This window comes from Pristiophorus japonicus, chromosome 10 (assembly GCF_044704955.1).
Source record: "Pristiophorus japonicus isolate sPriJap1 chromosome 10, sPriJap1.hap1, whole genome shotgun sequence".
Taxonomy (NCBI): domain Eukaryota; kingdom Metazoa; phylum Chordata; class Chondrichthyes; family Pristiophoridae; genus Pristiophorus; species Pristiophorus japonicus.
In genome coordinates this window covers 154,547,449-154,570,176 of record NC_091986.1, presented here as the reverse complement: position 1 = coordinate 154,570,176, position 22,728 = coordinate 154,547,449, and the positions used below count along the sequence as shown (strand labels likewise).

General features: G+C 42.1%; 1 protein-coding gene across 2 annotated transcripts in view; it reads right to left on the bottom strand.

Moving 5' to 3' along the window:
* ift88 (intraflagellar transport 88 homolog) overlaps nt 1-22,728 on the bottom strand; it is a 145,060-nt gene that overhangs the window by 48,132 nt on the left and 74,200 nt on the right. For both annotated transcript variants that reach the window (XM_070892193.1, XM_070892194.1), the window contains exons 16-19: nt 11,150-11,236; nt 10,085-10,271; nt 6,448-6,556; nt 1,992-2,142 (exon numbers count right to left, since the gene is read on the bottom strand). In XM_070892193.1, the coding sequence (XP_070748294.1) occupies nt 1,992-2,142; nt 6,448-6,556; nt 10,085-10,271; nt 11,150-11,236 (534 nt within the window). The remainder of the gene's footprint in view (nt 1-1,991; nt 2,143-6,447; nt 6,557-10,084; nt 10,272-11,149; nt 11,237-22,728) is intronic.

The following is a 22,728-nucleotide window of genomic DNA, read 5'->3' as shown; positions in this document are numbered from 1 at the left end:
GGGACTGATCTTCAAACACTCTTTTCCTCAGGCAGCCGAAGGCTGCACTGGCGCACTAGAGGCAGTGTTGGATCTCATCATCAATGCCTGCTCTTGTTGATAGGAGGCTCCCGAGATAGGGGAAGTGGTCCACGTTGTCCATATAGTGCTGATATGAAAGGTCATCTTTGAGTGTTTTTTAAATAGAAAAGTGGGCACAGAGTAAAAGAAGATTGAGGAGGGCAAGAACGGACCAAAGGTTAAAGAGATTTTCTTTTAAGGAGCTTTTTCCAGAGGTAGCAAAATGAAGTGGCTTTCGAAGAGAATTTCGAAAAGCAGTACAAATAGCAGTTTTCAAATTGTTATTATAAATACTGGCTTTGCATGCTACCAACAAGGATGCATGCTGGTTCTAAAGGTTTATAATCAACATTTCTGTTCTGACTGAATGTTCTTTCTCATTTTCTCTTTTATTGCATGCTTATCTAATAATTTGCAGTCACTAGCCCTGAACGTCCATGTGGTTCTCTCAATCTGCTACCAAAACATCAGTGAGCGATTGGCAAAATCCCTGGAGAAAGGACGTACAAGACTGTTTCTCTGGGGGAACCCACATAGAAATTTCATGTGACAATGTTTATCCTATCATAAATTTATTGTATTTTTCACAGATTAAAAATTAAATTAATAAGTCAGAATATTAAATTTAAAGCAATTGTATTTATTTTTTAAAAACTTATCAATAGTGCCGTAATTTGTAATGAATTTGGGGTTTCGTTTTACAAATATTTTGCCTAACTTTTGTGCTATTATAGGACACCTAATAATTTGGGATGAATCACAGACGTTTGTGCAGGCTCAGTAGCTTTGGGGCAAATTTCAGACTGACAAGGACATCACACTCATCAAATTTGTCCCCTACATATATTATTTTCTGAATTAAGTACCCAATGTAATTCTCCTCTTCTCGCCACTGCCCCCAGACAAGACTAGCAGAACACTTGGGAGAGCTAAGAGCATACATGCTGAACAGTGTGAGATATTGGGGGCAGAAAAATTTATCTGATTACAGAATATTAATTTGTAACATCTAATACATGAATAATCAGTTTAAATCTCATTTGAATTTCAGACCATACTGATTTAACAAGTGGTCAAATCTGACACCTTTGTTTTACTCGATTATATATGTAATCACTGCAACAAATTCAACAAAGATATTATGATGTACAAACATACAAAAAACTCACCATTTTCTGTTGCAAAGTTAATAATGACGTTACTTAAAGTGATACATAAAATTTGCCTAAAACACGATGACTATTCTGATACGGTCTTGCCACATAGTGGAAGTAAAGCAGAATGCCTTCAAAACAGGCTGTGCTGGCTCCTGGTCTATGTTGGTCATTTCTGGGGGGGTGTTCATTTAGAGCAGAACCTTGGTCAGCCCCGAACATGGTCTTCTGCACCAGAGGAGGCCAGGAACAGGAGCGCAGACCCTCTTACACTGAGAGTTCCTGCTTCCTCAGTGGGACCTGGTGAGTGTGGACATCAGTATACCCAGTGAGATGAGGCACACTAATCTCATGAAAAGCACATGTACCGCTTATCAATGGAGTACTGGCCACCTTTGTGAAAAGGTCATTATTTATATTTTAATCAGTTCCTTTGTAAGGGAGCAGAAAAATAATTTCTCAAGGGGGGGCGGGTGGGAGAACAGGTCACTCCCCAGATGGCAACAGGCACTGAAGCCTATGTGGGCTGGTGAACGTCCATAATGGCACAGGTGTTTGCCAAGATTATAATAGTTAGGTGTCCTATCCCTGACACCGCATACTCTGGCGGGCTCAGTGCTAGAGGGCACTGCTGGCCACGATCTTGGCATAACTTTCAGTATCACATACCTGAGCAATTTTAGGACCCACATGATCATTCACTGACACCACTGGTTTAGTAACTATAAACAGGCACCAAACCGACTAGTTTCTGTTTTTCCACTCCTGGTTAAGTACCTCATAATAGTACTGGAAGGCCTGGGACTTGTCTCCCTCATTGTCGTACAGGTCTCCTAATTTGGCAAGTGCCTGTGGGTCGGTAGGAGCAACGCTAATCAACTGCATGAGCCACTCAATGGCTTGTGTTAGATCTTCTAACATTTCATATCTCAAACAATGAGTCAAGGATCAGTTTTTCTTTCAAAGTGACAAGTTCTACCACCACATGTGGATATATATCCTATAGCAACCCTTCCATGATAGGATTGATATTATTGTCACTTTACTGTAAATAATACAGTAGCAGTGTTAAATTCCAATATAATGTAGCATTCATGGGCAACAATTTGGATGCTGCAATAAAATAATCTTTATGCTGTCGTCGTAATTATATGAAGACAAGAAAATAATAATGAAATGCATTAATGCATAAAAGTGGCACCAGATAGCAACTGAGAATGGACAGGCACATCAAGCAATTAATCAACGAGCAAAAAGCAAAAAACGGCAAATACTAAAAATACTAGAAAATGCTGGAAACATTCAGCAAGTCAATCAGTACCAGTGAGGAGAAAAGACAAATTAATGTTTCAGGTCATCACAACTGGAAAAAAATTAAGATGAACAGAACAAAAGGGGGAGGAATGCGAACACACCCATCTACATTGCCAGCATCTCCTGCCACAAAGAAAATTGGAGCTATAGTTAAGGTCTGCCACCTTTAATTTCTCCCCTCTTGGGTATTTTGCCCCAAATCTGTTACCCAACTCAGTACTTCTTCTCTGCCATCCTACACTTCTGCAGATGTTTCAAACTCAAATCTCCCTTGAATAAGTATAAAGCAACGCTTTGCGAAGGGCCCATTGAGCAACCTGTCACTGCCTCTTTATAAGCAGCGACCTCAATAGCCCCATCCTTCTCTCTCATTGACCTTCCTGCCCAACTCACCCACTCGGGGCTAACCTCATCAACGTCCATCTCATCCATCTCACTCCATCCACCACTACCCTCTTGGACTCTACCAAACACCACTCCTCTTTACATTTCCTTCCAGAATGTCCATTCACTCATGAATAAGGCCTTGCTATGTACAACCTTATTGTAGATGATTGCATTAACATGCTGCCTTTGATTGAAACTTGGCTCATGGGTGGCAATGCCTTTTCCCTTATTGAATCCTCTTCTCCTCAATATACTTTCCACTACCTGCCACAACCTGCTACGCTTGCAGCCACCAAGACCCACACTCTGGAATTCTCTCTCTAAACCCCTCCAGCTCATCAGCTCCCTCTTTTCCTTTAAAACCCTTCTTAATACCTACCTTTTGTGTTGTAGTGACAAAAATGGCAGAAGATGATCTAGAAAATGCAGAGGCTGGTGAGATGGAAGGTGAGAACAAGTGATACCAATCACAGCAGCTATGGGGCAGGATTACAGTAGAAGCACTGGGAATGGGAAAATATTTTTTTTGTCATAGTTTCACTATTTTATCTTTGTGCTGCACTGTTTCTGAACTCTCTAGTACATGGTCCCACCCTAGTTCCTTCTTCATGTTAACATTCTTGATTTCCTCTGAACTTAAATGGAACTCCCACCTCTCTATTGCTAAAGCTATCTTCTAAAAAGCTTAGCTTCTTCTTTCATACCAACACTTTCCTACAAGGAAAGTTTGAGGAACTCCTCTTTGTCACCATCTTCCTGCAAGCCAAAAAAGTCAGCAGTAACCAACTCATCAGCTTCAGATCAAAGCTTATGCACGCAAGAGGTTGAGAGCTGATGTGATTACTCTTTTTAGGATTCTAAAGGGACTAGATAAGGTAAACCATGATAAGCTGTTTCACCTTGTCCAGAACAGTAGAACCAGAGGACATGACCTGAGCTTGAAGGAGGGTAAACTCAAAACTAACCTGCAGAAACCTTATTTCAGTGAGGGAGTGGTAAGTCTATGGAACAGGATCCCTAGGGTGAAGGTGGAAGCAGAAAGTGTAGATTCATTAAAATTAGATAGATTTCTTTCAGAAAATAATATTTTGGGACATAATATGAGTAACTTGAGACATGACACACAATAAGTGTAGCCAGCTTGGAAGAAAAAGGTGATTTTAGACAACCTTTACCAAAGCTTTCCACTACTGAGGGGTTGGGGGGGGGGGGGGGGGAAGAGTGGAATTTCCTCACCTCATGTCTTGTCTGTTGCAGACTAATTAATAGAAATAGACTGCCATGATTAGTCAACAACTCAATTCAATTAAATGACTACCAGGATGGCGGAAAGTGAACCTTGGTCTTTTTTCATATCAGTGATTCCTATGTTCCAATGAAATATCATGTTTACCTGATCCCAGATGTGAGTAGCTTCATGTTTCATTGTGAGGGTTTTTCCAGAACTGTAGCAAGAAGCCCCTTCTGTGAAATGTTTATGCAATAACTTTCTCATAGTGGCACTTCAGACACTGGATAACACCATGGTCAAAAGACTGAAGATTGGATGTCATTTTAAATGGAAAATATACAACAAATATATGATTATGATCAAACATTAAGGCGCTTACATGAGTATATAAATGGGCATTAAAATTATTTTTATTGGCAGGATCCAAGGTGACCACTGTGTCATGAAGCCAGAACGTAAAAATATTTTTATTTAGCCACACTGATAATTGGTTGTAGTAGTCTACTTCAATTTCATTAAAAGAAATGTGGACTCTTAGGGACCGAAATTCGGTACGGCCCCAGCTGGGGGTGGTAACCGAGGTGAAGCAAGACTTGCTGCGCGGGCGCAGAAGTCCTGTCCCAGCAGCAGAATTGGGGTTACCGCTCCCGAGAGGAAGTGAAGCGCAATGTCGCTTGCTCCACCTCCTTTCGGGGGTGGAACTGGGGCTGGGGCGTTAATGGCAGGAATTTTCCAGCGCTACGCATAGCGCTGCCGGGAGCACAGGGCCCTCCTCTTCCATTAAAGGGGAGGGCACGCTGCGGACTCTGCATCGGGGAGAAGGGGACACCACTACACCACTGGGGAGCAGAGTGCCGAGGCACAGAGGTGGAGTGCCGGGCTGCAACATCGTGCCACGAACCCCGCGATTTCAGGAGGGCAAGGCCGCAATTGGTAAATAGGCCATTTTTCAAAATATCGGCGCCGCACGTCCCCTTTAATTTTTGCCCTGGCCACCTACTGCACATTAATTACCCTGAAAATGTTTACGTCTGGTGCAAACAGGCACAGGAGCCTGTTGCACAGCGTAAGGGGAGGTTTGGTGAGAAAATTGTATTAGTATTTGCTACAGCCCATAACAATAAGGCTCTAGTTCATATCTGAGCGAATACAAACTTTGAAAGAAACTTTAATTTGTTCCGAGTTTGACAACAGGGCCTTTTTGTGTCACCATCTTTGCTACTCAAAAGCCTTTTTTAGTTTTGGTTTAATTCCCAACTTCTATTTAGATAGGATTTAAATCACTTTCATGATTTCCTCATGTTATCAGACATTTAAACTCTTGATTTTAGATTATCTAAATTAATCAAAAGTTAGTTACTCTAATAGAGGAGAAACAATTTTGATAGGACTATAAGACTGTAATTATAGGTTTGTATATTATAATCTTGGTTTGTGTATAAAATACTATTGCAATGATCATAATTTATTAATAAAATAGCATTTCTGGCTGCTAAATTATTTAAAATGAGTTGTGGGGAAATCAGCAATCGCCTTTGTTTCCTGATTGGTCAAGTGTCCGTTGCACGTAATCCCAGGTTCGCATAAAAAGCTCCTTCTGGAGCCGGCAGCTGCAGCCTCCCTTTTGCTGCTAGGTTTCCTGAGTCCTGGCAACCCGGCAGGCAGCAGTTAAATTTAAATCAAGCTCCCAATTGTGGGAGCCTGACTTAAATATGATAATAAAGTGTCTCACCCTTCCAAGATGAGACACTCGTCTGCCTCGCAACCCGTCACTGTAAAAACAGCAATGGCCACGTGCATGGCAGGTTGAGGGCGCATTCCTTTTTAAAGGGTTTAACCTCCCCTCCCCCACCTGTTATGGGGATGGGGGTTTAATATAGAGGCCAATGTTTCTGCAGATTCATTTTGAATTTACCCATCTTCGAGCGCAGGCCATATCCTCTAGTTCTACTGTTCTGGACAATGTAAAACATATTTCCAACAGATTATCTAGTCATTATCTCATTGCTGTTTGTGGGACCTTGCTGCTCACATTTTAGCTGCTGCATTTCACTACATTACAATAGTGACTACACGTCAAAAAGCACTTAATTGACTGTAAAGTGCTTTTAGACAACCTGAGGGCATGAAAAGAGCTATATAAATGTAAATTCTTTCTTACTATAGTAGGCAATGCGTTTACCCACTAAGCCATCAGGGAAGGTACAAGGTTTTCCCAAAATATTAAGGCAAATATCACTTAGTAAAAATTCCATAGCTGTTCAAATGAAGCCTCCAGTCACAAAGTTTTGGAAAGGATACAGACTTGCAATCTGGTACATAACTTGAGCACTGTTCCTCATGATTGCATGGAGTTTCAAGAAACAATCCAAAGCCTCCTCCAGTCTATTCAACTTCTTGTAAGTAAGACCTGAATTTAAAAAGTACAAGAATGTAAAGCAGCAGCGAAATGGCAAAGTGTGTTGGAGTACTATTGCATGGTACCATGGAATGGTGAGATAATGCAGTAATACTGGTCTTCTTGAAGAATGGGAGCAAATGATCTGAAGGGCCGTCTTTATCTGAACCTACTTTGTGATGAGGATTTGTGCCTGTAAGCTCTCTCACCATAAAATTCCTACTGCATCATTTTTGAAAGGTACAGAGCAAATAGCATGTGATTTTCTGCAGAGAGGGAGAGTCACTTACAGACATCTCCTAGAGATCATTCACAGCTGCATGAGTGGAAGTCTGAAAGCAAGTCACCTTCCCTTCCTATTAGGGAAGGATGGGTTGACACAGGAGACAACCCAGTTGGTGAAAAATGAGGGGGAAAAAAATTGAGTGATATTCTCAAAATTACATTATTCTGTTATAATTATTATAGTCAGTCTGGAAGACTGGCACTGATTTTCCCTCTATGACTATGTGGAAGCATCAGCCCTCCACTTCCCAGATAGCTTGGTACTTTATTATCAGAGGAAACTACGGGAGCAAACTTGCATCCTATCATTCTGCGCATTGGTGTGTCAGCATTCTGTGTTGCCCAGTTTTCTAACATCTAAATTTGCTGATATTTATGTTCTTATGTAGTACATCTGTGGTTTAGCACTTATTTTAATATAGGCAGGATCCAATTTGGTTTTTATTTAAAAAGTGCAATATTGTTAGTGCATACAGTTGAAATAGGATTTTCACCGGGTCCATATTATGCATTCCTAATGATGATGGTTGATAGGAAAAAAATAAAGCAAGGTAAAGGAACTTCCACATTAATGACAGACTTACAGATACTTATTCACAGTTACACATGAACACTGTGATCAGATTCTAGATCTAGTCATTTTGGCTTAGGAATCTCTCACACAAATAGACATCAATAAAACATGTGTCATAGAGAAACTCAAATATTTACATGTCTATAGTGTGCCTAGGTCAGATGGATGATACAAAGCTAGATGGGAATGCACGATGTGAGATGCAAAGAGGTTTCAACGGGATGTAGACAGGCTAAGTGAATGGGCAAGAACATGACAAATGGAATAAATGTGAAGTAATCCACTTTGGTAGGAAAAATAGAAAAGCAGAGTAGTTTTTAAAATGGTGAGAGGTTGGGAATAGTTGGTGTTCAGAGGAACCTGGGTGTTCTTGCACACGAATCACAGAAAGTTAACATGCAGGTACAGCAAGTAATTAAGAAAGCAAATGGTATGTTGGCCTTTATTACAAGAGGATTTGAATGTAAGAGTAAAGACATCTTATTACTCTGGTGAGACCGCACCTGGAGTATTGTGTACAGTTCTGGTCTCCTTACCTAAGGAAGGATATACTTGCCATAAAGGGAGTGCAACAAAGGTTCACCAGACTGATTCCTGGGATGGGGGATTGTCCTATGAGGAGAGATTGAATAGACTGGGCCTAAATTCTCTAACGTTTACAAGAATGAGAGGTGATCTCACTGAAACTTAAAACATTCGTACAGGGCTTGAAAGGTTAGATGCAGGGAGGATGTTTCCTCTGGCTGGGGAGTCTAGAACCAGGAGTCTCAGAATAAGGGGTCGGCTATTTAGGACTGAGATGAGGAGAAACTTCTTCAGTCAGAGGGTGGTGAATCTTTGGAACTCTCTAACCCAGAGGGCTGTGAATGTTCAGTCTTTGAGTATATTCAAGACAGAGATCGATAGATTTTTGAATATTAAGGGAATCAAGGGATATGGGGAAAGTGGAGTTGAGGTAGAAGATCAGCCATGATCTTATTGAATGGCGGAGCAGGCTTGAGGAGCTGAATGGCCTACTCCTTCTCCTAATTCTTATGTTCTTATGAACATGGCCTCAAAACGTCAAGGAAATGAATTAGAGAGTAAGAGGAACTCTGGCAAATATTTTGGGAGCTCCATAAACAGTGAAGTTACATAAGGACTGGAGGATGGTAAATACAGGTTGTATCTCTCCAGTCCGGGGCTCTTTAGTCTGGAAACATCCCTGGTCTCGCATCAGTCCCGGTGTGGGTGACGTCCATTGAAAAAAAAAATTGTGGTTCCACGTGTTAAATGTATGTGCGATGCATTTTGGATGACAAATCTTGACAGCCTTGTCCTCGCCAGCTGGAGGTTTTACACACTGGATGGTGCTGTGGTTTGACACGCGCTCCTCGCTGCCGAGGCTACCTCTCCTTGTCTGATTGGCGACGGGCGCATATGCTCTGAAGGCTGCAGTTGTAGCGCTGGCTGAGCCGACATTTCCCCTCTCCCCGGTCTCGGGGGGGGGGGGGGGGGTTGTATGTGTGTGTCTCGGTGCAAGGAGGCTGCCGCTTCCACCAGTCAGGCTCTGCTCGCGGCTTACATATGGACTGGCGCCTGGAATAGGATCGTGGTTAAGGGTCGGCATCTCTCCTGAACTTTATCCTCCACTTTATCTCTGATCTCTAGTTTTTTTGTGTGTATGTATATGGTTTTTTGAGTTGGTGGTGTTGGTGTTCATTGAGGTAAGTGGGCTGGGCAAGGAAAGGGGAGGGAAGGACAGGCGGCTGACTGAGGCCCTGAAGCTGAGCCTGTGGATTTTAAAAAACGTAGTGATTCTGGATGACTAAATGCTGCGCAGTAGGCTCTGCGCAGCGCATGCACAAAACGCGTCCAGGTCGTTGTCAGCAGCATTGTCACCAGTTGACCTCCCGTGGTTCGGAAAATTCTCTGGTCCAGGGATGCCGGACCAGAGAGGTCCAACTGTATCCTGATAGTCAAAAAGGAACTGAAATATGAACCCGCAATTTACCAACCAACTAGCCTAACATCTGTAGTAGGAAAAATGCATGAGGTCATTCTGCGGAATAATAGAAATTCTCATCTAGAGAGTGCAGAAGCCATTGAGGGAGTTGATTTAGAAGTAATGGGCCATGTTTTACTGCCCTGCTGGAATTCTTTGAGGCGGTAACTAAACTAATGGATGAGGGCTATCAATAGATGCATTATAACTTGGATTTTCAGAAGCTATTTGGTAATAGGGAGTAGAAGATAAATGAGTAAAGTTTCATCTGGGGTCAATGGATAGCACAGATCTTCATTGGTCTGTCCTGAGTCCCTTGCTGTTCACATTATTCATAAATGGTTTGGAGGGGAGTATATTTTGCACTCTTTCAACATTTTTTGCTTTTCACAATATTATAAAATTTGCTCTAATGTATACAAAGCTAAAGATCCAGGTGGCAAAATATGAGGAAGATAAATAAGATGCTAAAAGATCTGAATGAATTAAGCAAATGGGCATGTGATCAGCAGAAAAAAATAAGCTCTGGATGCATGAAATCACAGAACAATTCTAAATACATAATGTTCACTGTGTAAACTAAAGGTCTGGCATTCTTGCCATAAGAATGGTACTAAAAATATTAAAGAACGAATACTGAGAAGTTATAAGGTTTCCTATTCACAGTAAATGAAATATAAATTAAATTGCAACTCACCCAAGTTATAGAGTGCCTCGGTAAAAGAGGAATCATTCCGCAGGGCTTCCTTATAAAACTCAGCTGCTTTCTCATAGTCACCACGTGCAAACACACAGTTTCCTTTATTTGTCAGTGCTGCTGGATTATATCGATCAGCATTCATAGCGAGATCTGCGTATCGGTCTGCAAGTCCAAAATCATTTTCCTGCACAAATCCAATTAAAATGAATTTTCATGGTCAATGTTTTGTATTTTCTTCCCCGCTTCAATTACAGGAGATTCACCACAGCATTGTTTCAAACATAGAACATTCATAAAAAAGTAACATTTTGCACTACAGTCACAATAGCAAAATAAATGCAGGTGCTAAACTGCTAATTACTGATCATGTCAATTCATAGCTTTATTTATTAGATTTCCAACCAAAGTGCTCATGGTTAAATTAAGGCTTTTCAGCTATTTAAACTCAGTACCCTACACTGAACTAATTCCACTAGCTCTTGGCTAGGCTTAACAGGAGAGACTAATTCTTCCCAACACAAGTATACTTCCTGCAAGGCGCAGATTATTCCTCTCTTTGCCCAATGTTGGGGAAGGCAACACTGAAAGCCTGAAGATGAAAAAATATAAATAAAAAGATTTTGGACTCATTATCAACCTCTTCAGTTGGGAAGGTGTGTTTAATTTTGTAATATTTGAATCTTCAGGTTTTTTTTGTTTTTATAGAAAACATTTTAAATTTATAAATACATCAAGAATTGAATCTTGGATCTTCCTTGTCTCTGTGGATCAGTACAATACCAGGTGGTGCATTTAGTCACTGATCCAATAGGGGAGCCAACTGGGAGCATAAAGTAGCTTTAATAAAACAACATTGACTGGTCCCCTGTTATTTTATTTGGTCAGTGAATTAAAAAAAAATATAATACACTGATTGGTAAATTTGGAATTGCAAGAACCATGCATAAATGCTTCAATATCATATGAACCGTGGAAAAAACATTTCAAATTTGGCACATGTGTATTGTGCCTAATTAGAATATGCCATAATTCTAACATATTTCAATATTCTTCAACACCTACCAAAAAGTAAAGGAAAGAGAGATTTGTTGCAGCTGCACTCTTAACTCTGCTATCCTTCTTCTCAAACATTTTCAAAGTCTCCACAGCCTACAAAACAAAAGTGGCAATATGTTAATATATTTATCTTTCAAAAACTGCTTAAAGTTAAGATCATATTGTGTACAGTTTTGGTCTCCTAACTTGAGGAAGGACATTCTTGCTATTGAGGGAGTGCAGCGAAGATTCACCAGACTGATTCCCGGGATGGCGGGACTGACCTATCAAGAAAGACTGGATCAACTGGGCTTGTATTCACTGGAGTTCAGAAGAATGAGAGGGGACCTCATAGAAACGTTTAAAATTCTGACGGGTTTAGACAGGTTAGATGCAGGAAGAATGTTCCCAATGTTGGGGAAGTCCAGAACCAGGGGTCACAGTCTGAGGATAAGGGGTAAGCCATTTAGGACCGAGATGAGGAGAAACTTCTTCACCCAGAGAGTGGTGAACCTGTGGAATTCTCTACCACAGAAAGTAGTTGAGGCCAATTCACTAAATATATTCAAAAGGGAGTTAGATGAAGTCCTTACTACTCGGGGGATCAAGGGTTATGGCGAGAAAGCAGGAAGGGGGTACTGAAGTTTCATGTTCAGCCATGAACTCATTGAATGGCGGTGCAGGCTAGAAGGGCTGAATGGCCTGCTCCTGCACCTATTTTCTATGTTTCTATGTTTCTATATGAGAAACCTGGTTTGATAATTAAAAAGATTCATTTTATTTCTGATCAAAGAATTATCCCAGAATTTCATCAATGTAAAATAAAACAATCTTAGTGCTAAAAAAGCTTAATATATAAATTAAATACATGACTACATTAGAATAGGGATGAAAGCACACATTTGTAAGATGATACATTTAAAACTATGATATCAATATTATCAAATATAACAGCACATATAGAACTGTTCAGTTTACAGCTCTTGAAAGAATAGTTTCAGCCCATGGATAACATAAGTTCAACTTTGTTTATATAATTCTATGTAGCTCTCCACCCCCATCCCCCACCCCAATCTTTAAAGATAAGCAGTCTCCAACTACTTTTTTGAATGTTAGCTACCTACTAAAATGGGAAGGAAGATAGTCATTGACTAAAATGACTGACTGAGATTATGCTCTGAAAACTAGCAAACAAAAGCTTAATGTCTGAAATGCCTGTCTTTGCTATTTTATCTTGGTCATTAACCCATTTTAAGTGGCTTAGCGCTGCTGCTAAAATACTGGAGGCAATTGTTAAGTGTCCATACGTCCATATGATTGGAGCATTACTACATGAATGAAACAAAAATATGACTAAATTATGGGAACAAAAGGCTGGACTAAAACTACATTTCTTGTCAAGACTATAAATAAAATAAAAGTAAAACTTGAGATGCAAAAACAAGTGTAAAAAGCTTAAAATGGTTTCTATGACTGAAACAACACTGCTATAGATGTGAAATATGAAATTTTATGGAGTTTTAAAAATTTGTTCCTGGGATGTGGGCGTCGCTGGCAAGGCCAGCATTTATTGCTCATCCCCATTTGCCCTTGAGAAGGTGCTGGTGAGCTGCCTTCTTGAACCACTGCAGTCCTTGAGGTGAAGGTAATCCCACAGTGCTGTTAAGGAGGGAGTTCCAGGATTTTGATCCAACGACGATAAAGGAATGACAATATATTTCCAAGTCAAGATGGTAACTTGGAGGGGAACTTGCAGGTGATGGTGTTCCCTTGCACCTGTTGCCCTTGTCCTTCGAGGTGGTAAAGGTCGCGGGTTTGGGAGGTGCTGTCGAAGAAGTCTAGCTGGGTGGATGGCATAGATCATTAGGATATAATTTGAGTTAATCCTGAGTTTGGTTACCTGTTAGCTCATGAATGATGATTCAGTTTTGGTCAGCACCATGAGAAAGATATAAATTACAGTCCACGGTCTGCTTGCATTTTTATTAACTAAGTAAATACAACTGACATGTTGGGCCCAAGTTTCGAGCTGCGCCTAGAACGGCGCAGTCCCGACCTGGACGCCCGTTTCTCGCGCCACAAAGTGCGCCGAAAAAAAACCTCCGTATTCTCCACCTCCCTGCAGGTCCTTTGGCCCTCGGCGCAGCGCAGCAGGAGCTGTAGGGGGTGGAACCAGGTCCCTGCGCTGAAAACAGTGCCGGGACCTCTGCACATGCGCGCTACAGCGCGCGCGCATGTTCAGTAGCTCCAGGCGCCCGAAACTGTGTGGGAGGGGCCGAAGCACGCAGCCCCTAGCCCTGGCCGAATGGCCTCACTGGGGCTACGTGAATAAGGCTCCTCCCACGTCCAGCTCCTGCTTCCTCCCGAACCGACTTGCGCTTCCCGCCTCCAGACCAGACCAGACACCGACCTGACTCCCGCTCCCCCCCCCCCACCCCCCCCCACCCTGACCCGACTCCCACTCCCCCCCCCACGACTGGACCCGACCCGACTCATGCTCCCGCTCCCCCGACTGGACCCAACCCGACTCCCGGTTTCCCCCACCCCCGGACCGGACCGGACCCGACTCCCAGTCCCCCCCGCCCCCGGACTGGATCCGACCTGATCTCCCTCTCCCTCCCTTCCTCCCCCCGACCCGAACCGAACCGACCTCCCTTTCACCACCCCCCCCGACCCGACCCAACGCCACCTACCTGTAAATCTGGTGCTGGGGACGGGCCCTGCCCGAAGTCTAGGGCCCGGCCCGTTCCGCCTCCCTCCCCCTTCTCCTTCCCCACCCCCAATCTCCTTCCTCCCCCAATCTCCTTCCCCCCCCATCTCCTTCCCCCCCATCTCCTTCCCCCCATCTCCTTTCCCCCCATCTCCTTTCCCCCCATCTCCTTTCCCCCCATCTCCTTTCTCCCCCTTCTCCCCTTTATCCCCTTCTCCCCCCATCCCCCATCCCTCCCCCTTCCCTCCCTCTGCTCCCCCTCCTCTCGCTGACACTGACAGACAGAGAATGAGAGACACACACAGACAGACAGAGAGATAGAGACACTGACAGAGACACACTGGGGGGGGGGCATCCCAGCACGCTGTTGGAGGGCTCCCGGTGCTGCAGTTGGTAAGTAGAAAATGTTTTATTTATTGATTTAAAAAAAAAATTTATTTCTTATTAATTTTTTTTGATTGATTTATTGGTTGATTTATTGATGCATTTATCATTGATGATGGCTCTTTATTTGTAAAACTGAAGTGTTTAATGTTTGTAAACTCCCCTTTAAACACCGCCCCCCCCACCATTCCCTATGCCTGATTTTCTAAAGTGTAGACAAGGTTTTATCGAGCGTACAAAAATCTTCACTTACTCCATTCTAAGTTAGTTTGGAGTAAGTTTTCACTGACGAAACTTTGAAAACAGGCGTAAGTGGCCGGACACGCCCCCTTTTGAAAAAAAAATTCTGTTCCAAAGTGAAACTGTTCTAACTGACTAGAACTGGAGCAAACTAAATGACGAGAATTCCGATTTCTAAGATACTCCGTTCTACACCAGTTGCTCCTAAAAATCAGGAGCAAATCATGTGGAAACTTGGGGCCGTTGTTTCTGCCTATGCCTTCTTAGTTTACTGACAAAAAAAATAATAGAAAAGGACAAAACACATCAGAAACCACTTTGCCTGGTATTAAATTAGTGTCACCTCCACTTCCTCTAAGATTTTATACTTACTGTACACAACTTAAATGAGGAGAGACAATTTAGCTGAAAGCTAGTACTAAGTTGAGTACTCTTCTGCCAACTGGAGTATGCCCACCACTCCAAACATATTTAAATTAAACATAATAGAGAAGTGCCATGGCAACTGAACATGATTTGAATGTTCCTTAAATCAGGATAAAGTCTAAAGATTTTTAGTACTATCAACTCAACTCATTCTATTTACTGATCTATTTGAGAATGTCATAAAATGCTTCCTAATATCCATTTTGAATCCCTTTGGGTTTCAATAAAATAAAGCATTCACATTATGAATAAAGAGACTGACTGCCATAGATTTAACAAAAAACCCCAAAGTATAAAATCACAGTGAAGTGGCATTTATACCCACCTTGTCATACTGTGAGGTCAAACAGAAAAACAAATGAAGATCAAAGTGGTAGCAAAAAAAAGGGAAAAGAGTGATAACAGAAATATAATATAAATAATGTTTTTTATTAAACATGTACCGAATAAAAGCACAGGTAACACATTGAAAGCAGTTGCTACCAGGTAGAAAAGAAAAAATATGAAAACAAAAATGCGTATACATACAGGACTTACCAATTATATTAATACAGAGTTTAAGATTAATACGAGGTTATCACTAACACTTTTTTTAAATCGATAGGTTCTTATCACTTATGATACAACAGTCTTGTACAGCGATCTAAAAATTAACAGGGTCTCAGAGTGATAGGGTGTGCATATATGCTGAAACATTGGGGGAGAAATTGGCCTGGTTTGTGCCTCCAGTTAGCGTCTCCGGGGGGCAGTAATCGGGCGCTAAGGGATTACCAACCGGGCGTGGCAAAATCACCGACGCCTATGATTTGCTCTGGCACTAAAACATATCGCCTCGATCTCTTACACCCCGGCAATCGTGACGTCGTCCGGTGCACAGCGCCCCGTTATAGTCCCAGATGTAAAATTCGCTTCCGCCCACTGCAGCATCACCGAGCATCAACAACGGCAGTTGCAGAAGGAGTTGTCACCTCGACTGGCCGCTTGGGGAGTGCTAATTAAAGGCAGTGGTGGTCAGGTAGGGTAAAATGTAATTATGCCCCCAATGTGTTGCATTTTGCTTTTTTTGGGCACTGCGATTGTTCAGCCCTGCTTGGGGCTGTTATTCCCATCTTGCAGGTGCCATCGCCCAACACACACAGCCTTAGGATTCAATCACCACAGCATTGGCCCTTCCCTTTAAGGGAGGGAAGGAGCCTGTATAATCGGCAGCGCTGTATGGAACATTGTGCAACGTGCTGCTGATATCATTCCTCTCACTCCCTTTGACTCTCTAAGGGAAGTGGTAGCGCTTGATTTAGTGCTCCACTTCCCTCTTGGAGTGCTAAAGCGGAAGTTCCCGGTAGAATCAAATCTTTATCGCCCTAAGCAGGGCACTACGCAATTTCTAGCCCATAGAAATTTTAAGGAACTGGGGTAGTACACTAGGCTGTCACCTTTGGGAATTGGATTCATATCCAGCCCATACTGATAGTATGAAGTCTCTGCCTTCTGGCTGTAGGGGTCTTAAATGAAATGAGTTTAGCATTCTTAATTTAGTTCCTAATAAGCGTAAGCCAACAGTACAGAACTGCCCCTAATTTGGCAATATTGGTACTAAATTGACATTCTTACTCAGAGAAGCCACTGAGTGACTCATGTGCTAAGTTTGGAATTCAGGCATATTTTTGGAGCAAAGTGGAGGAAACTTTATTAGGCATCTAATTTTGCTGTACTGAACCTGGAGTGCTTGATGCTAACATTGGGGGTTAGATTTTTGTCTCCATTGCACAAGTGGTAAAGTGGCAGGGCAAAATCGCACACCCTTTATAGAACATGGCTAATTTTCATTCAGTTAAAATTAATGTAATGAAAATCAGACAGGTTCTGTAAAGGACAGGCAATCCATCCCGCTAGATTACTGATCAGGTGGTGGATAGAAGTGTACTCCTGGGTGTGCATAGCTAAGTGTTCCATTTCCCAGCACTAGCTTCTAATGCCACACATTGTCAATGCACATGAAAATATATTGTAAAAAGGGTGTATACTCACATAAAAGTTAATGTAAAAAGGCAGAGCTGGCTTGACTTGGTGGCAGTAAGCTCGTCTCTGAGTGAGAGGTTTAAATCCCACTGCAGGACTTGAGCACAAGGTGACTGTGCAGTGCAGAACTGAAGGAGTGCTATGTTGTTAGAGCTGCAGTCTTTCAGATAAGGCTTTAAACCGTTTGCCTGTTCAGGTGGACATAAAAGATCCCGTGACATTGAAACCACCCGATTTTTCTTTCCATTGAAATTAATGGAAATTAAAATCAAGTTTATATAATGGGTAACTGATCCACAATGCCAGTTTTAAGCTCGGACGACAAGTTGGAAAATCTACCACTATATGTTTCTGGATTTGTACTGGTAACAAAGCAGTCCCAGATACAAGAGCAGTTAAGTAACTATAACTGTGAAATTTTAGTTGTGCCACTGGAAGGTGCACTAGGGTTATTTTTACGTGTGCTTCTCCTGTATTTTAATAAGTGATGTAACATACACAATAAGCTATTTTCTATAATTATACTATAACCACAATGTTAAAAATAAACAAATGATCATCAACATTTTCAGCAATGGTTTGCAGAAACTTATTTTCAACAGTCTACTTTAACTGATACTTAACCATAAAAGTCATTGGGGTAGAAATTCCGACGTCCCGGGCCCGTACGAAGTTTCTACGGACCCGGGAAGGCATCGGAAAAGCTGGTTTTCAGCACGCAATGCGGAACATCTTGGTAGCGAGGACAGTTGTACGGGCAAGATTGCAGGATTTAAGCATATCTTGCCCGGCAAATGTCCTCAAAAATCTTGTGCATGAAAAAGCAGGCGCATAGCCTACTTTTACAGGCGTAAGAGTTTAAAAACCAGAAAAAACATGATTAAAATAAAATTTTAAAAAAGCATATGTCAAAGCAGCATTTGGAAAGAGGTGACATGATAGGTCCAAGTCAGCATGGATTTGTGAAAGGGAAATCATGCTTGACAAATCTTCTGGAATTTTTTGAGGATGTTTCCAGTAGAGTGGACAAGAGAGAACCAGTTGATGTGGTATATTTGAACTTTCAGAAGGCTTTCGACAAGGTCCCACACAAGAGATTAATGTGCAAAGTTAAAGCACATGGGATTGGGGGTAGTGTGCTGACATGGATTGAGAACTGGTTGTCAGACAGGAAGCAAAAAGAGTAGGAGTAAATGGGTAGTTTTCAGAATGGCAGGCAGTGACTAGTGGGGTACTGCAAGGTTCTGTGCTGGGGCCCCAGCTGTTTACACTGTACATTAATGATTTAGATGAGGGGATTAAATGTAGTATCTCCAAATTTGCGGATGACACTAAGTTGGGTGGCAGTGTGAGCTGCGAGGAGGATGCTATGAGGCTGCAGAGTGACTTGGATAGGTTAGGTGAGTGGGCAAATGCATGGCAGATGAAGTATAATGTGGATAAATGTGAGGTTATCCACTTGGTGGTAAAAACAGAGAGACCGACTATTATCTGAATGGTGACAGATTAGGAAAAGGGGAGGTGCAACGAGACCTGGGTGTCATGGTACATCAGTCATTGAAGGTTGGCATGCAGGTACAGCAGGCAGTTAAGAAAGCAAGTGGAATGTTGGCCTTCATAGCGAGGGGATTTGAGTACAGGGGCAGGGAGGTGTTACTACAGTTGTACACGGCCTTGGTGAGGCCACACCTGGAGTATTGTGTACAGTTTTGGTCTCCTAACTTGAGGAAGGACATTCTTGCTATTGAGGGAGTGCAGCGAAGGTTCACCAGACTGATTCCCGGGATGGCAGGACTGACCTATCAAGAAAGACTGGATCAACTGGGCTTGTATTCACTGGAGTTCAGAAGAATAAGAGGGGACCTCGTAGAAACGTTTAAAATTCTGATGGGTTCAGACAGGTTAGATGCAGGAAGAATGTTCCCAATGTTGGGGAAGTCCAGAACCAGGGATCACAGTCTAAGGATAAGGGGTAAGCCATTTAGGACCGAGATGAGGAGAAACTTCTTCACCCAGAGAGTGGTGAACCTGTGGAATTCTCTACCACAGAAAGTTGTTGAGGCCAATTCACTAAATATATTCAAAAAGGAGTTAGATGAAGTCCTTACTACTAGGGGGATCAAGGGTTATGGCGAGAAAGCAGGAATGGGGTACTGAAGTTGCATGTTCAGCCATGAACTCATTGAATGGCGGTGCAGGCTAGAAGAGCCGAATGGCCTACTCCTGCATCTATTTTCTATGTTTCTATATTTATGTTAAAACCCTGCCCTCAGGTAATGTTATTTTAAACCCTAACCCTAACTTTTTTTTAAATCGACAATTTTCTTTTCTTTAAAAACTTTATAACAACTTTAATTTCTACTAGTGTATTGTGCGAGATGTTTTTTAAATGTTTTATGTAGTGTTTGTGCAATTTGGAGTTTTTCTCATTCATAGTAATAGGAGATTCGTTCGTAATTTGTGAATCTCCTATACTATGAATGAAAAAATACTTACCTGTGATTGGGTGTCCAGGCACACATGACTCCTGCACATGTCCCTACGAGCACGCGCTGTGATGCGCAGGGAGAGGAGGCCTGTGGATCAGGATTTTGAGCGGGCGCAGCAGCTGCAGGTAAGTGCGCATTTTATGTCTATTATTTAGTGCTTTGTCCGCGAGAAGTCCTCGAGAGGAATTTCTGCCCCATTATAACCGAATGTTAAACATGGAACCTTTCCTTTGTACCTAAGCAATTAGATAAGAAGGACACTCCAGGATAAGCTGAAGGATGAAACTATAAATGCTAACCTAGAAAACTAGCAACAGCTTACATAAAGCATACTCAGCTCAAAAAGCTGACAACTCAAGAACAGTCCTAACAAGTGAAAATAAGTAGTTACATGGACTTTGTAACTCAAGTGGTATGTAAACAGAATATTCCTTCAATGAATTAGATAAGTTACAAACATATATACATGAAAGCTTAAAGGGAAAATCCAAATGTTGAAATTAGTGGTGCATTCTGGTCATTTTTTAACTACTATTATACTTCAAAAATTGATAGATTTTTAAATTAATAAATTAATAATAAAATAAAAGTGGGAAAGTTACTGCAACATTAACTCTCCCACTTGTAACCACCCAGCCCCTACCCCGACACCAAATGCCACAGATCATCAAGGCACTCTACTCACTCTGGACTCAGTTCACGATGTTTCGTCCAACTCACTACCCTTTCTTGGAGATATTGGCCCCAAGTTTCCACACGCGGCAAAACAGGCGCCCCTCCGAGCTGGGCGCCCGTTTTTCACGCCGAAAACGGCGCCTGAAAAAAAACGCGCTATTCTCAAGCGCTTTGCAGCTCGATGTCTGCTTGGCGCGGCGCACAAGGGGTGGAGCCTACCACTTGCGCCGATTTTGTAAGTAGGAGGGGGCGAGTACAATTTAAATGAGTTTTTTTCGTGCCGGCAACCCAGCGCGTGCGCGTTGGAGCGTTCGCGCACGCGCAGTCTGAAGTAAACATTGGCACTCGGCCATTTTAAAAAGTGCTGCAGAAAAAGTAAAAATTTGTTTATTGAACCCTTGCAAAGGCTTGCATTTTAATTTTCTTGATATTTCTGTGTGTGAGCGTGAGGGAGTGCATTCTGTAATTAAAGATAGACTATGATAAACGGGACACATGCACTTGTTTGAGACTATTCAAATTCTTTGTAGCTGTTCAATTTTTAAACATTTTTTAATAAAACCACATTGCCCTTCCATGATCAGCACTGAGGCTTCTTGCAGCTTTCTCCCCCTGCCGTCTGTCGGGCCTGACGGCAAACGGCTGCCTGAAAGGCCTGCCTGAAGCACTTTCACACAGGTAGGAACATGGGTTATTTAATCTTTTCTTTGCTTATAAATTTTTATTCAGGTTGGATTTATTTGTATAATATTTGTATAAGTATAACTAAGGATTTATTGTAGAATTTAATGACTTCCCTTCCCCCCCTCCCCCCCCACCTCGTTCTCGACACCTAATTTGTAACCTGCGCCTGATTTTTTTAATGTGTAGACAAGGTTTTTTCAAGCCCACAAAAATCTTCACTTGCTCCATTCTAAGTTAGTTTGGAGTACGTTTTCACTGTGGATACTTTCAAATCAGGCATCAGTGGCCGGACACACCCCCTTTTGAAAAAAAAATTCTGTACAAAAGTGAAACTGTTCTACCTGACTAGAACTGCAGAAAACTTAAATGTGGAGAATTCCGATTTCTAAGATACTCCGTTCTCCACCCGTTGCTCCTAAAAATCAGGAGCAAATCATGTGGAAACTTGGGGCCATTCTCTTCTCTTACAATACTCCCAGTTCATACTGGCACTACACACCCTCTCCAACCCAGTTAAGCTGACTGACTTCTTCCACTCTCTTGTTCATTGCTGATACTTTCCCTTCCCACTCCCTCTCAACTAATACTGGCACTTTCTTTTCTTCACCACCCCAAAGTGCCACTCTAAACTTCTCTCACCTTTCTCCCACCAAAGCACTGATCCCATTCTACCCTCTCTTTCCTTTACCACCTATTTCCCTTTATTGCCATCTATTTCCCTCTCTCTTTCCCCATCATTTCCCTCTTCTTTCTCCCTTTCATTACCAATGATTTCCCCTTCAATGCCATTCATTTTCCCCTTTCATTTTCAGCCATTTCACAAGATAGTTACAGATAAGGTAGGGCATTAGCTAAGATCATTGCAGCATCCAATTGTTTCTTAAATGATTTCAGGACTTTTGTCTCCACTACTCTTTCCAGAAATCTGCTCCATACATTGATCAATCTTTGTGTGAAGAATTCCAGATCTCAATTTTAAATTGACCCTTTTTCCAGAAAGAAGTTATGTCCCTTTGTTGTATTCTCGCAATTTAATTTAAACATACGGACATACAAAAAGACAGACGGAAAAAGACCATCTGGTCCATCAATTCTATCCTATTTAGCCATGTTGCAACTCCGGCCACATATTCCCCACCCATCAACAGCCATGTAATCTCCTGGGAGAGGCAAAATACTAAATTAAAAAAAAACGCTGACAATTCTGGGAAATTCCTCACTAACCCCAAAAGGCAATAAAAAATGAGGTCCGAGAAATAAAAATCACCACAACGTTTGTGTCCCAATAGCTCCACTACTTTTTGTATGCAACAGTATCAGCTTCTTCCAAGAACTGTCCAGCTCCCTTTGGAATGTTTGCAGCTAATCCATATCGATTGCAGGAGCTGGCAACTTATTCCAAAGGTCAATAATCCACTGGGAAAAGTAAAACTTCCTAACATCTAACCTGTTTTTATGCTTGTGCAGCTTGTACACATGTCCCTTGCTTCTCCCTAACTTATCTAATTAAAATAATCTACACCATCTAGAGTTTTCATTATTTTAAATGCTTCAATCACGTTTCCTCAAATGTTACACTTTTCTAAAGAAACCTAGCTCCTTGTACATAACATGATAGCTAAAGGGGTGGATTTTCCAGTCCTTTGCGCTCTGTTTTTCACCCTGGAGCAGTGACAATGGCGGCGGGGAGGTCTTTTGGATGGTTGGTCAGCCTCCAGCACCCCACGGGGGTTTTCGGGGCCGGTTTTGCAGTGGCGTGGAGAAGCACTGCCCGGAAGAGCTGCGCCAGTGTGCAACGCTCCTGGTTGCAACACCGGCACGCTTTTTGACTCCCACCCAAACCGTACGCCCCGCAATGCACCCAACTGTGACCGCCTGGGAAGTCAGGCGGTCCGACCTATACCGTCTGCAGAGAGGCAAGTAATGCAGTCCGAAGGCAAGTGTGATTGTTTTTTCTTTTAATTTTTTTTGCAATTTTT